General features: G+C 42.4%; 1 protein-coding gene across 6 annotated transcripts in view; it reads right to left on the bottom strand.

Annotated features, from left to right (window-relative positions):
* The window catches only part of LOC136849333 (long-chain fatty acid transport protein 1-like), a 596,150-nt gene that overhangs the window by 19,423 nt on the left and 554,443 nt on the right, over positions 1-22,284 (bottom strand). For all 6 annotated transcript variants that reach the window (XM_067122695.1, XM_067122697.1, XM_067122692.1 and 3 more), the window contains 3 exons: positions 20,567-20,710; positions 20,193-20,330; positions 7,665-7,822 (listed from right to left, as the gene is read on the bottom strand). In XM_067122695.1, coding sequence (XP_066978796.1) covers positions 7,665-7,822; positions 20,193-20,330; positions 20,567-20,710 — 440 coding nt within the window. The remainder of the gene's footprint in view (positions 1-7,664; positions 7,823-20,192; positions 20,331-20,566; positions 20,711-22,284) is intronic.

Here is a 22,284-nt window from a genome sequence, read left to right as displayed (position 1 = left end):
TCTGTGCTGTCATAGCATCCTCCCCTTTCGCTCGGCTCTGGTTGGTTTTCAGCACGGGAATTTCTCTCCCCGTTGTTTCCTCCTTCCTCCCTTCCCTTATTCCCTCCTGTTACCCTAGGCTATCCATAGGTGCGGGTGCTGGCCTAGGCTACGCCTAGGTGTAGGGCGAGCGCGTTGAGGCCTTAGGTCGCTATCCCTTCCTTCCCCTTATTCGGAGTAGGCTATGTTCTTCCACTGCTGGTATTAATTTACTTGGCGTGGTGTGTGTCTGCAGTCGAGCGGGTGAAGTATCTTCCCCAGTCTCCTGTTTTCACTTGCTCTGGCCTACTCCCATCCCTACCCTCCAACCCTTTCCTCCCCCCCCTTCCTACCCTAAGTCAAGCTCTTTGTCATCTTCTCGTGCGGGTAACGTCAGCTGGCGTTCACTCTGAGTTGTGGGGCCTTTTCCTGGTGGAGGGATTCGCTCCCTCCCAGGACAAGTCCCCGATGGCTTTTTGCTTGGCTCAGTGTCTCGTTAACCCGCTCTCCTAGGATCGAGCAGGTTTCGAACATTCTTAGGGTTATTGATTCTCGCCCCTTTTCCGCGTTAAGCTTGGCGTTCGAGATACTTTAGTTGGGTTGACTGGCGCTTACTCCGGCCCTCCTGGTCCTGTGATGTTTGTTAGCCTCACCCTACTATTGTTCTCTAGCAGTTGAGGCTTGGGATCTCCGGAGGGGGCGGTTCCAGACTTCGGAGTATATGGAATTAACCAGTTTCGTTACCATCCCCTGTATTTTATATATGCATATACTCTTGTTTTGTTCCGGCGGCTCACTCCGCCGTTGGACATATTGTTATTAAAGGTCGGTGTCCTGTCCTACCCTTGGTTCCGCCGTTTTATTCCCGGCATCCCTTGTGGTAGGGCCCTGTTGACTCAGCTCTATCGTTCCGCCGGAGTATTCCGGTGGTCGGAGAGCAGCTTGTTTAACACTATATTTAGTTACTTGTTTGGTAGGCCCGTCTCTGACGGGGGTTTTTCTTCCCTCCGGAGTACTCCGGTAGTAGGTTTGAAAATACCCGTGCCTGCTTAGTTTAAGTTTCTAGAGTGGTAGGTTCATGTACTTTTCACACTTACAGACTGTGCGTTGTGAGAGCCAGGATGCACCGCCACCCTCCATCAACCTTACGGGCATGTGGTGTGCGGACCCACGCTGGCCATGCGGTCCGGCTGGATGATCTTGTCGTTTGGCATCCTGATGGGTGCGAGGTTTGCTTCGCTCTGTGCAGTGGTATCCAGGATGAGTCGGTAAGCTTGACTTTCGTTCTTCACGCTACTTTCAGTCTGATATGTGCTCATTTTGTACGTCATGACTTTTGTGTTACAATATGTTAGACCTGATTCCCTGCTCTCTTTCAGGCTGACGAGTCCTCCAAGAAGGAGGCCCTTGAGTCTCTCCGCGCCTGGGTGGCTGGGTTTGGAAGGAACGTGCCGTCGGGGAAACCCTATGTCCTCGACGCGAGCTTGAGGGACCTGCTCTACCCCGGCGCCTGGATTGCTGCGGCCATACCGTCAGATCTGGCCACTCCCATCATCCAGCAGATCCGGGCCGCGACCCAGCCACCTCAAGAGGACACCCTGTACGCGGAGGTTTCAGAGGATGTCGCTGCCTTAGATTTGGACCTGGAGCCGATGAATACGGAGCCAGACCAAGGGGTAGGTAGTGAGGTAAGTGAGGCAGCGGGGGCAGGTCCCCTTTTTGATTCCCCATCTTCCTCTGTGTCATCCTTTTCAGGGTTTACCAAGTCTTCCATCTTGGGGGACAGGGCTCCATCTGCTGTCCCCAGGTTGAAGTTGAAGACGTCGTGGAAGGCGAAGGGCTACAAGTCCTCGTCTTCCCGTAAGGCATCTCCCTTCCCCCCGTCGAAGGCCAAGGTTGTTGTATCTGTGGCCTCCGGGAGCAAACCAGGAACCTCGGGCAAAGGAGCGAGTAAGAGGGCGCCCAAACCAAGCCCTCCTCGCCAGCCTGCCTTTGACCCTGAGGCGTTTGCAGGGATGTTGCTCGAAAGAATCTCTACGGAGGTAGAGGCGAAGCTTACCAAGATTACAGAATGGCTTCATAATCAGGAGACTCTGCTGGCGGATATGGCTCGCTCGGCAGGGCCGGTCCATGCAGTATGAGATCCTGACACTGCTGACCTCCTCCTTTCGATGTAGGGAACCCATGGCGTTTTGCTCTTCGTGCTATTCGTCACGAAGACACCCTGACCATCGAGGGTCTTGGCACGAGACGTCTGGAGGAACTGGAGTTCTTCCTCCTGATCTCTTGCCCCCCTACCCAGGCTTCGTTAGGCTGACGGAGGAAGCCTGGATACGCTCAGACAAGGTCCCTAAGGAGACAGTGATCTTCCCTAGGGACCAGGCGCAATCTGCTCTGTTGCAGATAATACCAAATTGACTCTCTTCAGGGGCAACTATACCATGTTTTCCTTGGGTGATAAGTTGCCCACTCCCTGCCTAAACAAAGTTGCTTTGGCAACGGCTCAGGCTTGCTTCGATGGCAAACCCTTGCCTCAGCTGAGGGAGACAGACTCCACATCTCTGGTATTCCCAGGTGAGGAGTTCTGGAAGGACGCCCCGTCCACATTTACGGTGGGTAAATTGGACGCTGATTGTGTGTCTTCACAATTCAGTGAGCAGCTTCCTAAGCTCCCGGAAGCTCTGCTGAAGGCAGAGTTTGAGGCTCGGTGTTGGTTGAGCCGATCCTTGAACTCCCTGTGCTTAACAGAAGTGACCGCCGTCTCCTGTGCAGAGGAGCCTCTGTTCCAGGTTCTGGCTAAATCCCTGTTGGCAGGGTTTCAGTCAGACCTGTATGACTTCATGGTGGCTAAGTTGGAGTGCCGCAAATTCATCTTCACGGATGCCACCATTCGTCATGAGCCTAACAAGCTCATGAAGAGCTCTATCTGGGGATAATCTCTTCCAAGAAGACGAAGTTGCCAGTGTCCTGAGCGAGGCTACCAGGGCCAACCAGAGCCTGCGCTCCCGTTGGGGTGTCTCCGCCTTCAAGCGGAAGACCCCCAAATCTGGCAGCTCCCAGATTAAGTCTGGAAAACGTTTTAGGCAGCACAGAAGACCTCAACACCGGACGGTAGTTCAGGCAGTCCCAGTCTCGGCGGTGGGCCAACCCTCCACCTCCAAGGCTCAACCCCAACAATACGTGCTGGTTCAACCAGCCCAATCCCTTGCTGCACCCTCGTACGTCTCCTCGCCAGCGTACAACCCTACCTATGAGGGCCGTGGGGTCTTTCACGGCCTTAATAGGAGCGCAAGGGGGGGTAGAGGTCGCGCCCCATACAGAGGTAAGGCCGGATCTGCCTCTCGGGGAAAACCTGGCCGCGGTAGAGGAAACAAACCTGCTTCCTCCCACTGAGACCAGTCAGGTAGGTGGTCGCCTTTACTGGTTCAGAGACCAGTGGTCCTTCAGTCCTTGGGCACACAGCATTGTGTCCAAAGGTCTGGGTTGGAGCTGGGTCAAGGATCCCCTCCCCTGACCAGATTTTACCAACCCCCCAAAGTCCTACAGGACTTTGTGACGGAGCTTCTCAGCAAGAGAGCAATAAAGAAAGTAAGGCACCTCAAATTTCAAGGCAGACTGTTCACTGTCCCAAAGAAAGATTCCGGTCAGCAAAGAGTGATTCTAGATCTGTCGCGTCTAAATCTCTACATAAAATGCGACAAGTTTCGCATGCTTACGGTGGCTCAAGTATGGACTCTACTGCCGCGTGGAGCCGTCACCACCTCTATCGATCTTTCAGACGCTTACTATCACATCCCGGTTGCGCGGAACTTCTCTCCCTTCCTGGGTTTCAGACTCGGGAAACAAGCCTACTCCTTCAAGGTCATGCCTTTCGGACTCAATATAGCCCCCAGGATATTTACAAAGCTGGCGGAAACAGTCGTTCAGCAGCTTCGGTCCCGGGGGATCTCCCTGGCAGCATACCTGGACGATTGGATAATCTGGGCTCCAACAGTACAGGAGTGCCGGAAGGCTACAGCCATAGTGATCAAGTTCCTGGAGTCGTTAGGCTTTCAGTTGAACAGGGAGAAGTCCCGCCTGACTCCGGAGTCCCGGTTTCAGTGGCTGGGTCTCCAGTGGGACCTGTCCTCGTACAAGCTATCCCTCCCGCCGTCCAAGCGGAAGGAGATAGCCGCCGCTACCAGAAAATTTTTGAAGGACAAAGCAGCATCCCGCCGGTCTCAAGAGAGAATTCTCAGCTCTCTTCAGTTCGCTTCAATGACAGACCTGCTCTTAAAAGCGAAATTAAAAGACATAAACAGAGTGTGGCGGAGACGAGCCAATGTCAGGCTCAGAGACAGGGTCTCTTCAATCCCGCGAATCTTGAAGACAAGGCTTCAACCATGGTCCACAGTCAAAGGCCTGTCGAAGTCGGTCCCACCTCAATTTACCCCTCCGGCTCTGGTAATTTACACAGACGCTTCATTAAGCGGCTGGGGAGGGTACTCACCAAAACAAAAAGTACAAGAGACATGGTCTACAATGTTTCAACAGTTCCATATAAACACCTTGAAAGCTATGGCAGTGTTTCTAACTCTAAAGAAACTCTGCCCCGCCGGCCAGATTCACATCAGGCTGGTGTTGGACAGCGCCGTGGTGGTTCATTGCATCAACAGGGGTGGCTCCAAATCAGGTCGCATAAACCAGGTGATGGTAGCTATCTTCTCCCTGGCGAACAAGCACGGCTGGCATCTGTCGGCCACCCACCTAGCGGGGGTCCGGAACGTGGTGGCGGATTCCCTGTCCAGGACTACTCCGTTGGAGACGGAGTGGTCTCTGGACGGAGAATCGTTCAATTGGATTTGCCGCCGGGTTCCGGGACTCCAAGTGGATCTGTTCGCTATGGAGAGCAATCACAAGCTTCTCTGTTATGTGGCTCCCAACCTGGACCCCCAGGCCTATGCCACAGACGCGATGACCATAGACTGGAACAATTGGGAGAGGATCTACTTGTTTCCCCCAATAAACATGTTGTTGAAGGTACTACACAAACTCAGGTCATTCAAGGGCCAACTAGCTCTAGTAGCTCCCTATTGGCCGAAGAGCAACTGGTTCCCTCTGCTTCAGGAGCTCAAGTTGCGGTGTCATCAGATACCCAAACCCAGACTGACCCAAGTAGTACAAACCAAGACTGTGTTAGCTTCCTTAAAAATTCAGAATGCCCTGGTTTTATGGACTTTATAAAGTTTGCTGCAGAAAAGGGAGCAAACATTGACCCCGTTAACACTCTGTTTCTGGAATCTGATAAGAGAGATTCTACTCTCAGACAATATGATTCAGCAGTCAAAAAATTAGCATCCTTTTTGAAGGCATCTGAAGCTCAAACTATGACTACTAACCTAGCGGTTACTTTCTTTAGATCATTGTTTGAAAGAGGCCTTGCTCCGGCCACTATTACTACAGCTAAATCAGCCTTAAAGAAGGTATTTTTGTATGGTTTTAAAATTGACCTTACAGATTCATACTTTTCATCCATCCCTAGAGCATGCGCTCGTTTGAGGCCGGTAACACGCCCACATTCTGTTATCTGGTTCCTCAACGATGTTTTAAAATTAGCCTCTGATATTGATAACTCACAGTGCTCTTATCTGGATCTCTTAAGAAAGACCTTGTTTCTGATTAGCTTGGCTTCAGGTGCCAGAATTTCAGAGCTATCAGCTCTCGCTAGAGGTGATGATCACATTGATTTCCTCCCATCCGGAGATGTCCTCCTTTCCCCTGATCATAGGTTCCTAGCTAAAAATGAAGACCCTCAGGACAGGTGGTCCCCCTGGAAGGTGGTGCCTCTTCCACAGGACCAGTCATTATGTCCAGTCTATACCCTAAAGTCGTACCTACAAAGAACTCCACAGTGTAAGTTGGGTCCTCTTTTCATCAGGGAAAAAGGTGGAACTCTTTTGTTGAACGCTATAAGACAGCAAATTCTGTATTTTATTAAACAAGCCAACCCGGATTCAGTCCCTAAGGTTCATGATATCCGTGCGGTAGCTACCTCTACCAATTATTTTCATAATATGGATTTTGCTGAACTTACCAAGTATACGGGATGGAAATCACCTCTAGTGTTTAAACGCCACTATCTAAAATCACTCGAAGCCCTGAAATTTTCTACAGTGGCTGTGGGGAGTGTCATTCCCCCACCTTAATTATCCTTAATCCCTTTCCTTTCCCCCCCGCCCGCCTGCCTCATTTATTTCTCTGCCTGCTCTTCTGGTTCAATCATGCCTCACTGCCTTGCTCCTCATAACTGATGCTAGTATTGCCTTTGTTATTGTTTGTCTTGGTGATTGTATTTTGATGTGCTGTGAATTTAGATTATCCTAGAGGTACTGGAGCTGTTTTTATTTTGCTCCATGTACCTCACCTCTTGATATTGTATACCTCTCATTGTTCTTAGATTTAAGTTTATATTTACCAGATTGTGCCATTATATTGTTGGGTGTGTCTTATTCCACCCGTATTTACATTGTATATCTATTTCTGTACATTACTCTTAAATTTAAGTTCCCATACTTACCTGGTATTGGAGAGATATCATAATTAAATCTATTTTTTCATAGCATGTGTTTTTGTTCAAATCACCTTTTATTTTCTTTTGTAGCTTTGCAGTCTTGGCATGATTCTCTGTCATTATTTCATCGGGTGACACGGGGCCGAGCTCAAAAAAGGGATTTTGACAAAGGAAAAATCTATTTCTGAGGGAGGCCCCGTGTCACCCGTTGACCCTCCCAGGAGCTGGTTTCCCCCCACCCCCTACTTGCACATGCCAAGCCTGGGGGTGGTGCTAGTCTGGAATGAGTTCAGATGGCGCTGGAGTCACCGCTTGGCGGGCGGGTGAGTGTGGGAGCTGGTACGGCTCTCCGCTCTTCCCGGGGGTTTTGACATGGGGATGTCTTTCGAGTGTGGCTCTGTGGTTGTGATTCTTTCACTCACCCTTGGTAATACCGACGTCCTCAATATAGAAGACGCTCGATCTGGGAGTAGTAACTCCAGCATTCCTGAAAGCTTTTTTCTCTGGTATATTTAGCAATATTTATACCTAGAAATTCGTGTTAGTATGGAATTTCACCGGGTGACACGGGGCCTCCCTCAGAAATAGATTTTTCCTTTGTTAAAATCCCTTTTTAAGAAGAATCCATCCTTTTATAGAAGAAAAGTCACAAACATGATGGGAGTGAATTAAAAGAATCAATTTTGCTTTTAAAAACTAAGCATATTCTTTAAAAGAAATATTGTTGTTCACATCCAGTACTGTACACAAATTTTATAACACTGCAGTACAGTTCAGTACAGTACAGTACATGTATTGTAATATTAAAACTATATGTATTCTAAGCAATTAATTATTTTGCTGACGTTTCATAATTACGTTTTAAAATAAACATTATCCTAGATACTATGCATCTTTCTATTAAAAATGGATAATGTAGGGTTCACATTATAAAAAAAGTCCAATATCTTGGTTGTAAAGGGAGAGATGGAACCCCTACCAGCATATGAGTGGGATAACTGTAAATTATATACAGCATTCTTACAATCCTTCTGTTTTCTCCCTCAAACAAAACATGAAATATATGTAATGGCATTGATGTGCATTCAAAACTTACTTCAACACCATACACAACAACATCTCCGTGTCCTATGAATTTGGAAATAACTCCCTCAATTTCACTTGTTGCGACATTTTCACCTTTCCAACGGAAAGTATCTCCAGTGCGGTCCTTGAAGTAAAGGTAGCCTTCATAATCCATCACAAGGATGTCTCCTAAAAATGAATAAAAATTAAAGTTAAAATCTGATTGTTTATACCTCTCTTCTTGACATAAAATATTAAAAAGATAAGGATATAAATTACAAGAGGTTAAAATTATGTCGCATCAATACCTGTGAAGCTTATTAATTTTAAATTCATCTTTCCTAACAAGCATTCTTCTTAGATCAAATTAATTTAATTGTATTTACTCAGTTTCATAATAATGGTGCTACTGAGACCATAAATTATAATTATTAATGCAGTTAAAACATACTGCTGAATTATCTTTATTCATAATAACTGTTTTTTACAATGGCTAGCCCAAAGGTTTGTTCATGATGACTGTTTTTTACATCATTCAATATACTGCAAGTCAGCAAAAATTTAACAATTAGATATAGTACACTGCAAATACCAGAGATTCAGACAGAATCTTCCTCCAAAATTTGTTTTCAATGCTTAATACATGTTATTGGTTGGACAACCAATAAAGATATGTTTCACTGTAAGCATTGTTCTGCTTATAGGGATAGGGTCATGTGGTTATTCATCAAATACCCATGCGTCAGATGAGAGTGACAACTCGAAGACAGGATTATAATACTTCAAGGGGGCATTATTTCTGGAATGAAGAACACCACAAAGCAGCATTTGGTATAACCCAGTAATACTTACGTGAGGAATGTCATACACCATGCTCCCTGAAATCATGTATACATCATGTAAAAAAGCTCATAGTGTCATGGCTCCACAAGTATCTACAGTCAACTTTTCTAATGTATTACAGGGAGGTGACACCATGCAGGTCATTAACTGGTGTTTCCTTTAAGTTGCCTTTGGGGTGCTATATACCATGAGAAGTGCCAGAGCAGTACAGATTACTGATAAGAGTCGAGATTGAGATGACTAGACGTGATAAGGATGAGTGAGGAGGAAGGAATGAAGCGGGTGGAACCTGTTAATGGGTAAAAGATCAAAAGGGAGGCAAAGGATTAGATGGCATGATAAAGTGACGGGAAATTTAGCGAGGAAGATGCTTTCAAAACAAATGATTGGAGAAGACATGCATACTTTATGCCTCATCAAAAAAGAAGGATATTCAAGTTCAGGAGAAAGTGTTATGTTTACATTTACAGTATTGAGAATGGTGGTGGATGAATACAGTCTTTATAGAAATGTGTGTTGAAAATCTATATGGTTGGTGAGCTTACAGTAAACAACCCTGTATTCGCGTTCTTACGATTCACGGACTCACGTATTCACAGGTTTCTCTTTGGAGCATATCTAACCATTATTTGCAGAAAATTTGCTCATTTGTGGTCTTTTTCACTGAGAAATATTAACTAAATACTGTATTTTCATCTCATTTTCATGACTAAATGTACTTTTTTGTGATAAAACTACTGTATTAAAATACTCAGGTAATGCTCAAGTTACGATAATTCACCTTACGATAATTAAATTTTGCAATGGGGTAAGCAATTAACACTTAAACGCCGAGCCTCTATTTACAAAAGTGTCTGCCGTATGCCGACGGGGTTTGAGGGTTAGCGCTGAAGTGGAAAGAAAGGTTTTTTTAAAAAAATCACAGCACGCTTAGTTTATAAGATTAAGAGTTTATTTTTGGCTCCTTTTTTATCTCATTGCCTGAAGTTTAGTATGCAACCATCAGAAATGGAAAAAAATCATTATCATATATAAATATTGGAATATATGACAGCGCAAAAAAAATGTCATATATAATTGTGTACAAATCGCGCTGTGAGCAAAACGGTTAAAGCTAATGAGTTATTTTTTTTTTTCGTTGTATTGCACACTAGATTGCGATGATTTTGGTATATAACAAATTGTAAAATGATCAAAGCAACACAGAGAAAATATTATCACAAAATGATGCATGAATTCATAACGCGTGGACATTTTTCAAAAATTCACCATAAATCGAAATATTGTGCTAGAGACTTCCTGTTTGTTGCAAAATGAAGGTAAATGATTGAATATTACTAGAATGTAAGAGTTTTAGCTTACAATTGCATTTTTCGACCATTTCGGTTGAGTTAAAGTTGACTGGAGGTTGAATTTTTTCTATTTATCGTGATTTATATGAAAATATTTCAAAACTGATAAAAGCTACAACAATGAGTTATTTTTTGTTGTATTCTACATGAAATTGTGCACATTTTCATGTATAAAACTTTACGTAGTAGCTAATAGAAAATGGTGCAAAAATTACAACAAAGTGACTAAAGAAATTCTGAGATTTTCAGCAGAGTTGGCGCTCGCGGATGTAAGGAAAAAGTTTTTTCAAAAATTCACCATAAATCGAAATATTGTGCTAGAGACTTCTTGTTTGTTGCAAAATGAAAGTAAATGATTGTCTATTACTAGAATGTAAGAGTTTTAGCTTACAATTGCATTTTTCGATCATTTCGGTCAAGTCAAAGTTGACCAAAGGTTGAAATTTTTGTCACTTATCGTGATTTATATGAAAATATTTCAAAACTGATATAAGCTACAACCATGAGTTATTTTTTGTTGTATTCTCCATGAAATTGCACACATTTTCTTATATAAAACTTTATTTAACGGCTAATAGAAAATGGTGCAAAAATTATGACAAAGTGACTAAAGAAATTCTGAGATTTTCAGCAGAGTTAGGGTGCGTGAGGTAAGGAAAAAGTTTTTTTCAAAAATTCACCATAAATCAAAATATTGTGTTAGAGACTTCTCGTTTGTTGCAAAATGAAGGTAAATGATTGAATATTACTAGAATGTAAGAGTTTTAGCTTACAATTGCATTCTTCAACCATTTCGGTCATGTTAAAGTTGACCGAAGGTTGAAATTTTGGCACTTACTGTGATTTATATGAAAATATTTCAAAACGGATAAAAGCTACAACCATGAGTTATTTTTTATTATATTCTACATGAAATTGCACACATTTTCATAAATAAAACTTTATGTAACAGCTAATAGAAAACGGTGCAAAAATTACAACAAAGTTACTAAAGAATTTCTGAGATTTTCAGCAGAGTTAGCACATGCAGACATAAGGAAAAAGTTTTTTTTCAAAAATTCACCATAAATCGAAATATTGTGCTAGAGACTTCTCATTTGTTACAAAATGAAGGTAAATGATTGAATATTACTAGAATGTAAGAGTTTTAGCTTAAAATTTCATTTTTTGACCATTTCGGTCGAGTCAAAGTTGACCGAATGTTGAAATTTTGGCACTTATCGTGATTTATATGAAAATATGTCAAAATTGATAAAAGCTACAACATGACTTATTTTTTGTTGTATTCTACATGAAATTGTGCACATTTTCATATATAAAACTTTATGTAATGGCTACTAGAAAACGGTGCAAAACTTACGACGTGACTAAAGAATTTCTGAGATTTTCAGCAGAGTTAGTGCGCGCGTAGAGGTAAGGAAAAAGTTTTTTCAAACATTCACCATAAATCAAAATATTGTGCTACAGACTTCTCGTTTATTGCAAAATGAAGGTAAATAATTGAGTATTACTAGAATGTAAGAGTTTTAGCTTACAATTGCATTTTTCGACCATTTCGGTCGAGTCAAAGTTGACCGAAGGTTGAAATTTTGGCACTTATCGTGATTTATATGAAAATATGTCAAAATTGAAGTTAGCTGATGCTTTCTTTTGGGAGAAGAAAGAAATTCACGCATGCGCAGCTGGGTCACACTTGTAAACAAAACAACAGCGTCATCCGTGAACTCCCAGCATCCCTCAAGGTGTGTGATTTAAATTTTTTTGCAAACCAGGCCTATAAGTATTTTTCCGCGAATATTTAAAAAAAACTTTTTGTAGTCGACGTATTTTACGTCCACTCGGCACCCAACAGACAACTTTTGTCGACGTAAAATACGTCCAGTCAGCGTTAAAGGATTAATACCAATACAACAATATTTTTTATAAAATATTTTTAAATTTTGCGCGGATGCAGGCAGCAGCATAATCAGGCAGTGAGAGAGACCAAATTACAATAGACAACTTTTCCTCCATCACTTTATCCCACCTTCTAGTTAAAAAGTAAATAAGAATGATAAAAGTACCGTTAGTAACGTTATACTCTTGCGTAAATGCGTACAGCCATAAAAACCGAACAAGACACTGTTGTTTTGCTTATAACCGAATCGGATAACAACAGCCGTTTACCTGTATTTCAACCATCGTATGGTAATAAACAATTACCGTAGATTATGGCACAAATGACGTTAAGTAGAATAGGACTGATATATTTTTACATTATGCCCTTATTCGGTATGGATAAAAGATCGTCAAGGAAATATACTGCTAAATTTAAGCTGCAAGTTGTAGCTGAACCTGAGAAAACAATGTTAAAGCTGCTAATGACTATACTGTACTGTAAATTATTGTGCATCGGCGACATGGATGAAACTCGATTGTAATTAAAATGGGAGAGAAAGTATTTTAATCAAAACTACTGGGCATGAAAGAACACATTACTGTTATTTTTGAGCCAATAAACGATAAAAACATAAAGCTAGTATTATGATGAAATCAAGTGAAAATAGCGAACGGAATCTTGAGTTTTTCTACACAAAACAAACGCCCCCAAACAGCGATTGTCAATCGTCATCTATTAATGAAAATAACCGATAAATTAATTTCACAACGAGATGTATTCTAAGTTATATTACGACTTAAAAACACTTTTTATAACAAAAATAACCTTGTCCCTTATAAATACAGTACCTAGACTCTAGAGATTCATTTACGCTAACTAGAGGCAAGAAAAGCACTCTGAACTGAGTTAAATGCAGCGAAATAAACACTGCGAAAACATTTCCAAACCAAGACACTGATTGCTATGAACGCAATTTTTAATACAAAAACAATATAAGAATATATACAATATTGTTGGATACAGTGAATTAAGGCATAACATTTTAAAAGATCCATGGAAAAGATGCATATTCGTTATGTTGACGTTTGTATAATATGATATGCGAATATTGAGTACAGTATAATATAGGCTACGCTACCGTGTATGTATACAATATACCGTAGTGTAGGCTAAACTAATTCATGTTTGTTATTCAATTTCTCTTTGTACTGAATTATCATACGTCACTTTGCATGAACCTTCAGAATTAGCTGATATTAATAATTACTATACCATGTATGTAAAGAGTGTATTTTATAGTGTAGGCTAGGCTACCATATATGCATACAGTACATGGTACCGAATACCCTAGTGCAGGCTAGGCTACGTTCGAGATACGGTTTGGTACTACTTACGTGTTTTCCAACAAACGATGGTTTTTTTGGAACCTAACCCCATCATAGGTAGGATAATACCTGTATAGGCATTTTTAGTTTGTTTTGTGTGTTTGAACTATCAAAATAGGCAGTTCTCAGTGTTTTAGAAGGGTTCTAAGTATTCGCTAGTTTTAGGTATTCGCGGGGGGGGAGGGGTACACATCCCCCATGAATACAGGGGTTTACTATACTTGCTTGAATCTTTATTGTACTATGTACAGTTAAAGTCATGATGGAGAGAGAGAGAGAGAGAGAGAGAGAGAGAGAGAGAGAGAGAGAGAGAGAGAGAGGAGGTTCACTATTTTTAACTTGTTTGAATTTGTTCATGCAGATTCTGAATCCTTCATTCTGACTAGGTCTAAGCTATTTAATGCTAAGTCTGATGCTGCACCATGTATCTGACTTCCATACTCTAAAACAGATAAGACAGTTACTTTTTGATAGCATAGCTGCTGTTCACCCTCAAAGGAGTTTCTTGTGTAGTAGTTCCCCTGTAAAGTCCCCACTCAATGGGTTTTCTTTAGTGAACCTCCTATTTTCTACAGTGCCTTTTCTCCTGACCTTAGGTTGCAATACCTAGCCATGTTTTATTTATGTAAATGTGCATTTATTACTTACTCATTTGTGCCCTTTTGTACTGTACTTATGTCAGAGCATTGTTGTGTCTAATCTGTTAATTTTATTTGTCACGTTATCTGTATTTACCTGTCCTTTTTCACATTGAGAACAATTGACCTTGGGACACCTGTATGTTCTTGTATGTCTTTGTACTGACGTCCGCACGCCACTTTATAAGCAGCCTGCTCCCTTAATAAACTAGCAGTCAATGTCTACCTGCTCTCTCACAGGAGTGACCCCGGACTGGTTCCCGGAGCCATTAACGGACCCAAATGGCAACTTAGTCTTGGCCCGATGAACTACCCCACGCCCCTAACGGACTAACTACGGCGCTTTAACAAAGTGTTCGGGCATACTGACCCTCGTCGTCAGATCACTGGCGTCATTAGCAGACCCACATGGCACGCTCCCAAGCTTGTGCTGACGCGAGTGTAACTCACACTTTGAGTGAGAGTGCAGAAGCGAGCATGGACGCAGACATTCCCTCCCACATACAAATAACTGTGAACTTCGCAGAGTCTGATATCTCCCTCACGCAAAACCCACTCGTGCCTTCCCCCACGCCAAGGCTCGCGCGCTCCTCCACGCCAGTACCCGCTCCTCGCGCGCTGCCCTTCCTGACAGACCAACCGAGGTCCACCCTCACCATAAAGCTGCCGCCGTTCACACACCACAACCTGTCATCATGGCTCTACAGGGTCGAGGGGCTGACTGACGAAGTGCTGCAGGCAGACATCGTAATTAACGCCCTCCCGGAGGAGGTTTACAGGAAGATTGCCCCGTGGGTGTCTGCCTTAAGTCCTGCCACCTACCAGAAGCTGAAGGCCTCTCTCGTCGAGACCTGCTCCTTGCCGATCTCCGAGAGAGCCGCCCGCACCCTCGACCTCACCAACAACCCCCGGCACGACCAGAACCTCCTGGAGACGTGGAACGTAATCCAGGACCTTCCCATCCTACCCGGGACAGACGGCAGCGGCAGGCACACGGAGATAAGCCTGTCGAGGGAGATCTTCCTCCGTCAGCTCCTCCCGGAGGTTTGGACCCAGATCTTGGAGCCTTACACCCTGCCGCTTGAGGACCTGATTAAAACGGCACAGCAGCTGACTCCACGAGGGCAGCAAAGCGGGCATCCATGCCCGCACACCCCATCAATTCCCTCCAGCCAGAGGAAACCGCAGGAGAGGAGATAAACACCGTCATCAGGAGTCAGCCAACCCATCACCAGAAAAAGCAATTGCCAGGGCCTTGCTACTACCACCGGCGGTACGGCAAGGACGCCTGGAACTGTGAGCCCCCCTGCCCTTTCGCACATCCAAAAAACGGGGCCAGCGGCGGCCAACAGCACAGGCCACCATGGCAGCAGAAGCACCCAGGAGCCCCGCACCAGTAGGTTTCTACATCTGCGACACCATCTCCAGCAGGATGATGCTGATCAACACAGGGGCCATGCGCTCAGTGTTCCTGCCGTCCAGAGAGGACCGCAAGTGCCCGTTGGACCCGGCTGCCTTCCTGACAGCCACCAACGGGTCCCCCATCCTCTCCTACAGCACCAAGCTCCTGTTGGTCTCCATCCTAGGCCGGAGGTGCAAGTGGAACTTCATCGTCGTGGACATGAGGACCCCACTCCTGGGTGCGGACCTCCTGGCCCACTTTGGACTGGCAGTTGACGTCGGCCGCAAACACCTGCTGGACACCAAGTCCTGCCAGTCCCTTCCCCTGGCGACAGGCCCCAGCGAGCCCACGGTCTGTTCTGTCGCTCCACGCCAGTATGCCTCACTTCTGAAGGAACACCCTGAGGTATTCAAACCCGAACTGCTTCAGGTGCCCGGGGCCCCTGCCAAACACGGAGTTTACCACCACATCAAAACGAAGGGACCCCCGATGCACGCAAAGTTCCGGAGGCTTCCCCCTCAGTGCCTTCAGGAGGCCAAGGACGCTTTAGCCAAGATGGAGCATATGGGCATATGTAGAAAGGGTTCCAGCCCGTGGGCCTCCCCCCTCCACATAGTGCAGAAACCAGATGGCTCCTGGAGACCTTGCAGTGACTACAGGTGGTTCAACCTCGCCACAGAACCAGATCACTACCCTCTCCCAAACATGCAAGACCTCACGGCCTCTTTCCACGGGGCCAAAATATTTTCTAAGTTGGATCTTTTAAAATCCTACTTCCAGGTACCAGTAGCTCCAGAGCAAATCCCCAAAACCACCATCATCACGCCCTTTGGGTCCTACATCTTCGCCTTCTCCACCTTCGGCCTGAGGAATGCAGGGGCGCCTTTCCACTTAATGTGGCCCGCTAGGAGTTTAGTGCTGCTATGGGCAAAATCACAGATGGGACAGGCACTACAAAGGAGCTCTCAGAGTCTTCTAGGATTGTTTTGGCTGCAACTGCTAAGTCCTTTTTGGCCCAGGGCCCAAAAAGAGTTGTGTGCTACAATTTCCAGATGACTACAGATGTCCAAGTACTTTCATTCACTCCATGTGGGACTTGGACTGTTTCTATCTATCTGAAAGAGACAATAAAGAGACATAATAACATGTCCCTATTACTAATCACTTCCACCCCTTCCTGGAGTTTTGGATAAGGAAGAACAGGTTTCAGATTTGCAGAGAATCCACAAAATTAGAAGCAACAGCTATCCAGGATCTCAGAAAAAAAGGAATTCTATCAGTAGTCTGCCTAGCCAATTGGCTGATCAGGGAGCCACCAGAATATCTATGAAACCTGAGAGTGGTAGTCGGCAGACTCCAGTCCAAGGGTTTTCTGATATACTGGAACAAGTCCTACCTCACACCCAATATACATTTGTGTAGTTGGGTCTTTGTTGGGATATCCTTTGTGATCGGTTGTCTTTCTAGCCAATTCAAACCAGAGGAAGAAAGCATCTGCAAAGGTTCCTTACCCAATCTGAGGTTTTCCTGTGAAATTAGGCAGTTGAAAAGATATTCTGTCTGTGGACCTGGAAGTGAACTCTGCAAAATAGGTTGAAATGGTTCTTCTGTCCATTTGTTAGTAATACACTCAGATGCCTCCTTGACAGGTTGGGGAGGCCACTCAAAGGATAATCAGGTAGCATGGATGTGGTTACTTGTTATTCCGACTCATTCAGAATAATTGGAGCATTTCAAATCGTAAGTGTAATCGTATGGCCTAAACGTTTTGTAACGTACTAACTTAATTGTAGCCTAAGTCTTCTATTATGACACCCAGGTTACTTCACTCATAGGCTATTCCAAATTATATCTAAAACACTGCATTGTGCTGTGTATAATAATCTAAAACATGAACGATATACACTTACTGTTAGTTCAAATGGTGCATTTAATATTCCTAGCTTGAATTAGAATGACATTGGCACGCGCACAATCTCTACTTCGTAACCCTTATCCAAAGCACACCTCAAGACATTCTCCTTACATTTAGATGTGCATATCTCCTAAAGGAAATCTCCCCAAATGAACTTTAAGATGAAAGGGAATACTGAAGTGGACTTGAAGGCACTGACAACTATGGCTGCATTCCCTTTTCTTGAGTCCCTACTAGTTAGAACTACAGTAAACCCCCGTATTTGTGGGGGATCTGTACCGCACCCCCCCACGAATACCTAAAATCTGCGGATACTTAAAACCCCTCTAAAAACACTTAGAATTGCCTATTTTGATAGTTTAAACACAAAAAAAAAACTAAAAATGCTTATACCTGAGTATTTTGATAGTTTTATCACAAAAAGTGCATTTAGTCATGAAAATTATATGAAAATACAGTAATTAGTGAATATTTCTCAGTGAAAAATGCTACGAAGGGGCAAATTTTCCTCGAATAATGGGTAGATACGTTCCACAGAGAAATCCTCGAATACATGAGTCCGCGAATAGTGAGACTGCGAATACGGGGGGTTTACTGCACCAAGGCTGTGATGAGACTGGTCTCACGACCATCGCCGACCAACCCACCAAACATTCGACTAACAACCGGACAAACACCCAATACCGATAGTTAAGCACTATTACATGTACACTTACAATTAAATACAGGCGGTCCCAGTTTACGACGGGGTTCCGTTCTTGCAAAATCGTCGTAAGCCGGAACATCGTCGAAAATCGTCAAAAATCATAAGAAAACCTTACTTTTAATGCTCTGGGTGCATTGAAAACGATGTAAACTGCATTATTATTGAGTTTTACATCAAAAACCTTCAAATTATGATTATTCTGCCATTTTGGGGCCATATTTCTTCCGTCGGATCGGAACCCCGAACATGCGTCGTAAGCCAGAAATAATTTCTGATGAATATATTTGAAAAGCGTCGTAACCTCGAACGTCAGAAGCCGGAACCGTCGTAAACCGGGGACTGCCTGTACACAAAACAGCCAAAACAATGCTTTTCATCACCAAATACAAAACACAACAAAACATATCTGCACTGGGTGTACATTTTACGTATATTGATATTTCACTGTATTGTAAAATGATTTTGAAATGACATTTAATGTACAGGTATGTACAGTATTTTAGGATAGTACTAGTACAGTATAGAGCTTCTAAAATACGTAGGCAATTTAGAACGATGGGACAAGTACCTCCAAACAGAATGCTAGGTTTGTTACGTCATCTTAGTATTTTCGTGATTACGTACAAATACATTTATGATAAAAAAAAAATTATTTATTATAGTAAGTTCCTGGTTTATGTCATTTTGTGGTAAGTCCTCACCATCTCCCATAAATTTATTAAAAAAATTCTTGTGCCGTCATTCTCACTCTCTCTCTCTCTCTCTCAGTATACATACATTAAGAAAACACAGTACAATATCTATAACATGTTATTTCACTTACAGAATCTTTATACTGTACTGATCTAATCACCATAAAAACATTCAAAATCCCGATTTCATATGCAGGCTCTGTATTTTTCTGTGATGCAGGCTCTCTCTCTCTCTCTCTCTCTCTGATCTCTCTCTCTCTCTCTCTCTCTCTCTCTCTCTCTCTCTCTCTCTCTCTCTCTCTCTCTCTCTCTCTCTCTCTCTCTCTCTCTCTCTCTCAAAAACAGAAAACAAACACAATACCATACAGGAAAAAATCAGCCAGAAATAATCAAAATTATCACTGCCAATGCACCCCGTCCCCACAAGGACACAGCAAGAAGAATTCTGACAATAACGTCAGCATGAAGAAATCTGACAATAATGTAAATACTGTATTCCAATGCCACATTATAGGAAACAAGTGATTACAAAGACAGTTGTTAAGGATCAGCCAAGTGTCATTTTGTTTGCTTTGAATGTCAATCGCAGCTAACACTGTGAAGATACAAAGCTAACTTTAACAGTAGGTTAAATCCATTCCAAATAATATAAAGGACCAAGAAAACTGCTGACACAGAGGGAACCATCATGGTCAACCTTTTTGCATACTGTACTCCTCCTTCATCTGTCTGCCAATGGCCCCACTCGCTGCCTTTTGTTACCTTCTTTGCCTGACAACTTGATTGTTAATACCACAAAAATGGAGAGCACCAAAAGCAAGCAGTAACAACTACATCAGAAAAGTGGCAATGACATGAAGGTACACTTGATAAAGTGGGAACTGTTGAGATGTCATCAGTTTAACTGGGAAAATAATCAATGTGGGCAAAGGAGGGAGCGACAAGAGCACCAGACAGCTGGCACATTAACAATTGATGCAGTCAGAAATCTACACGCAGCATGATTTCTTGATGAAGTGGCTTGATATAAAAGCAGAAAATACATTCTTGCAGTTAAGCAAATACTGGTTCTAACATCAAAGGTTGTGGAAATGAAGCAGCAAAAGACAGATGTACTGGTGTAAAGGATGGTTGAAGGCTACATATTGTAAGAGCATTTTCGTTGTTATGCAAAGAGGGAAGTAAAATGCAAAGAGTGTGGACACTGGCAGACTGATGGAGGAGAAGTAAAGTATACAAAGAGGTTGAGCAATTGGTAGCAGAGCACCACTAGAGGACTAGTAACCTGTGACTTTGACTGACAAATCAGAAGTCGAACAAGGAAGAGAAGGCTGAAGTGGAAAAAGCCAAAGCATCAAGACCTGAATAACTGTCCTTACAGGTACAATAAGTCCTCTGATGGTTGTAGTGTGAAAATTGATCAGCGATTCAATCTTGGTAAACATCACAGGTGCAGTTGTGAGAGTACCAGCATAGCACAAAGATTTGACAAATTCTCTTGGGCACAGTTGCAGTTATATGGAAACAACAAGACAACTGATAATACAGAATTCACAGATTCAAAAGTGGTATGTCTGGCGACATGCTGACTGCAATGTCAGCTCAGCACAGTTGATGGGTTTGTTATAGGCAAGTACATGATATCCTACATGATCTAAAGATATGAAAGTTATTTACACCACATACAGACATTTCAAATTATTTTCATAAAATTAAAAACAGAAATTGTCATAAACACAATATTTACCTGAAAGGAAGGCACAGTCTCCCTTTACAAATACGTCTCTCACAATCTTCTTGGCTGTTGCTTTTTCATCAGCATAACCATGAAAATCTCGTACAGGGTCATTTTTGACAATCTTCCCAATGAATTCACCTGCTTCACCTACAAAAAACCATATACTATATGAATACCAACAAGAAATTACATAAACAGTTACAATAATGTTTCAAAACAAAATCTTTGCTAAAACAAAAAATAAAAGGTATTGTTGAATCTAAGTAATTAATTCAGTTTAAAATATCTACTATTAGCTGATATTGAGGAAATTTCATGACCAAATACACCACAAAATTTAATTTAACTTCACATCAAATATTACTTAATACCAATTTTCTCACCTGGCTGACACTTGACACATAAACCATTGGCATCACGAACAATTTCCTTTGTTTCTTCATCTATCTTTAAGAGTGCCACGGGATATACTTTTGGGAACAAGACAGACACAAATCCAACAGCTCCAGCCTTACCATCCATATTTACTGGAATACAGAACTTGTTAATAGGAACTGTAAATTGAAATACATACTTGCCATCAGGCAACTGCTCTTAGTAAAAATGGTAATCAGCATCATCTTTTTTCTTTTGCAGGACAAGACATGACCTGAGGACTCTCCACTCTCTTTTGTATTGTGCACTTTCTGTCCAAATAACTACAATTTCTAGGTCTTCATCAGTCTTTCTTAGCAACTTTCTAGACTTTCCTAGTGGTTTTGACTAACCACCCCCTATCTTCTACTTTTCTTGCTAAATGCTCTTCCTGCCACATGTTCTAACCATCTCAATCTTTGAGATCCATATCTATTTTCCAGGCTGTAGACACCCCATCTCTCCATAAATTCCAATTTGTAACATGATCTTCCCATAAATCTTAGAATTTCACTGCTGAATCTGTTCAAACTTGTTTCCATTTTAAGTGCCCACATCTCTGCTGCACACAGTAGTGCAAGCATTATATATGCATCATAAAGTTTTTCTACTTACTAACATGATACTCTTATTCACTGAGATCTGGCAATTTCTTTCCAACCTAACCATGTTTATGCTAATTTTCTTGTTGCCATTTCAACCCTTTCATCACAGTCCTGTACATCACCCATGTTACAGTAGTATGTTTTACCCACTCTATGAAGGCCAGTTTTCCAACTGTATAGGGCCGTTCAAAAATTACATAACACTTTTTTTGGTAATTTTTGACATCCCTACCCCCTTGTCACGTCTCATAACACATGTCCATATGGCGGCCCCCTAGAAAATTATGTAACATCAGCTAATAAACCCTGCCCCCCTGAATTAGTAAGTTTCCCTTTTTTTAATGTAATAATATTTTAAAGCCTAGCCTAATACCTGAAAATTATTACCTTTGGATTTTTCCTAATAGTTTTATGTTATGATATTAAAGAATTACAGATAAATTTGAAATGAAAATGTTCTCTTATACCATGTTTCGAAGAGTATTAATTTAATTTGTGATATTTTTCTATGTTTTGAAGAGGATTAATTTAATGTGTGATATTTTTCTAGGTCATATTTATGCATAAAGTAGAGAATGTCGGAGCTCAGAAAAGGGATGAGTTTGTGATATTATTCCATGTCGTGTAATACATATACTGTAGTAGAAAATGTTGAAGTGCAAATAAGGGTTGAGTTTATGATATTTTTTAAAAATATAATTGTGCAAAAAAATCAAATACCATATTCTCAACATTACTAAAATATAATAAATGTCTACTGTATTGCACAATCTTTACTATCTCTCTTTTGTTCTTCTACATTTACATCTTTTCAACAGAAACAGAAGGAAAAAATATGAAAACGTTATATAACTTATGGCTGCATCCCCTTTCCCCAACTGTCACACTCATAACACTTCACCATACCCCTTTCCCCCAAGGGATTATGTAATTTTTGAATGGCCCCTATGGTCCTTCTCTTCCCAATTTGCTCTACTTACAAATTTTGGGCATCAGAGAATAAATACAGTATACATACTGTATACTGAAAGACAGTGTACATGGTGTAATTAGGTAGGATGTAAAAGTGCAACCAGAGAGAA

The sequence above is a fragment of the Macrobrachium rosenbergii genome, chromosome 20 (genome assembly GCF_040412425.1).
Source record: "Macrobrachium rosenbergii isolate ZJJX-2024 chromosome 20, ASM4041242v1, whole genome shotgun sequence".
Classification (NCBI taxonomy): domain Eukaryota; kingdom Metazoa; phylum Arthropoda; class Malacostraca; order Decapoda; family Palaemonidae; genus Macrobrachium; species Macrobrachium rosenbergii.
The sequence above is the reverse complement of the archived record's forward strand: the minus strand, read 5'-3'. Positions and strand labels throughout refer to the sequence as shown.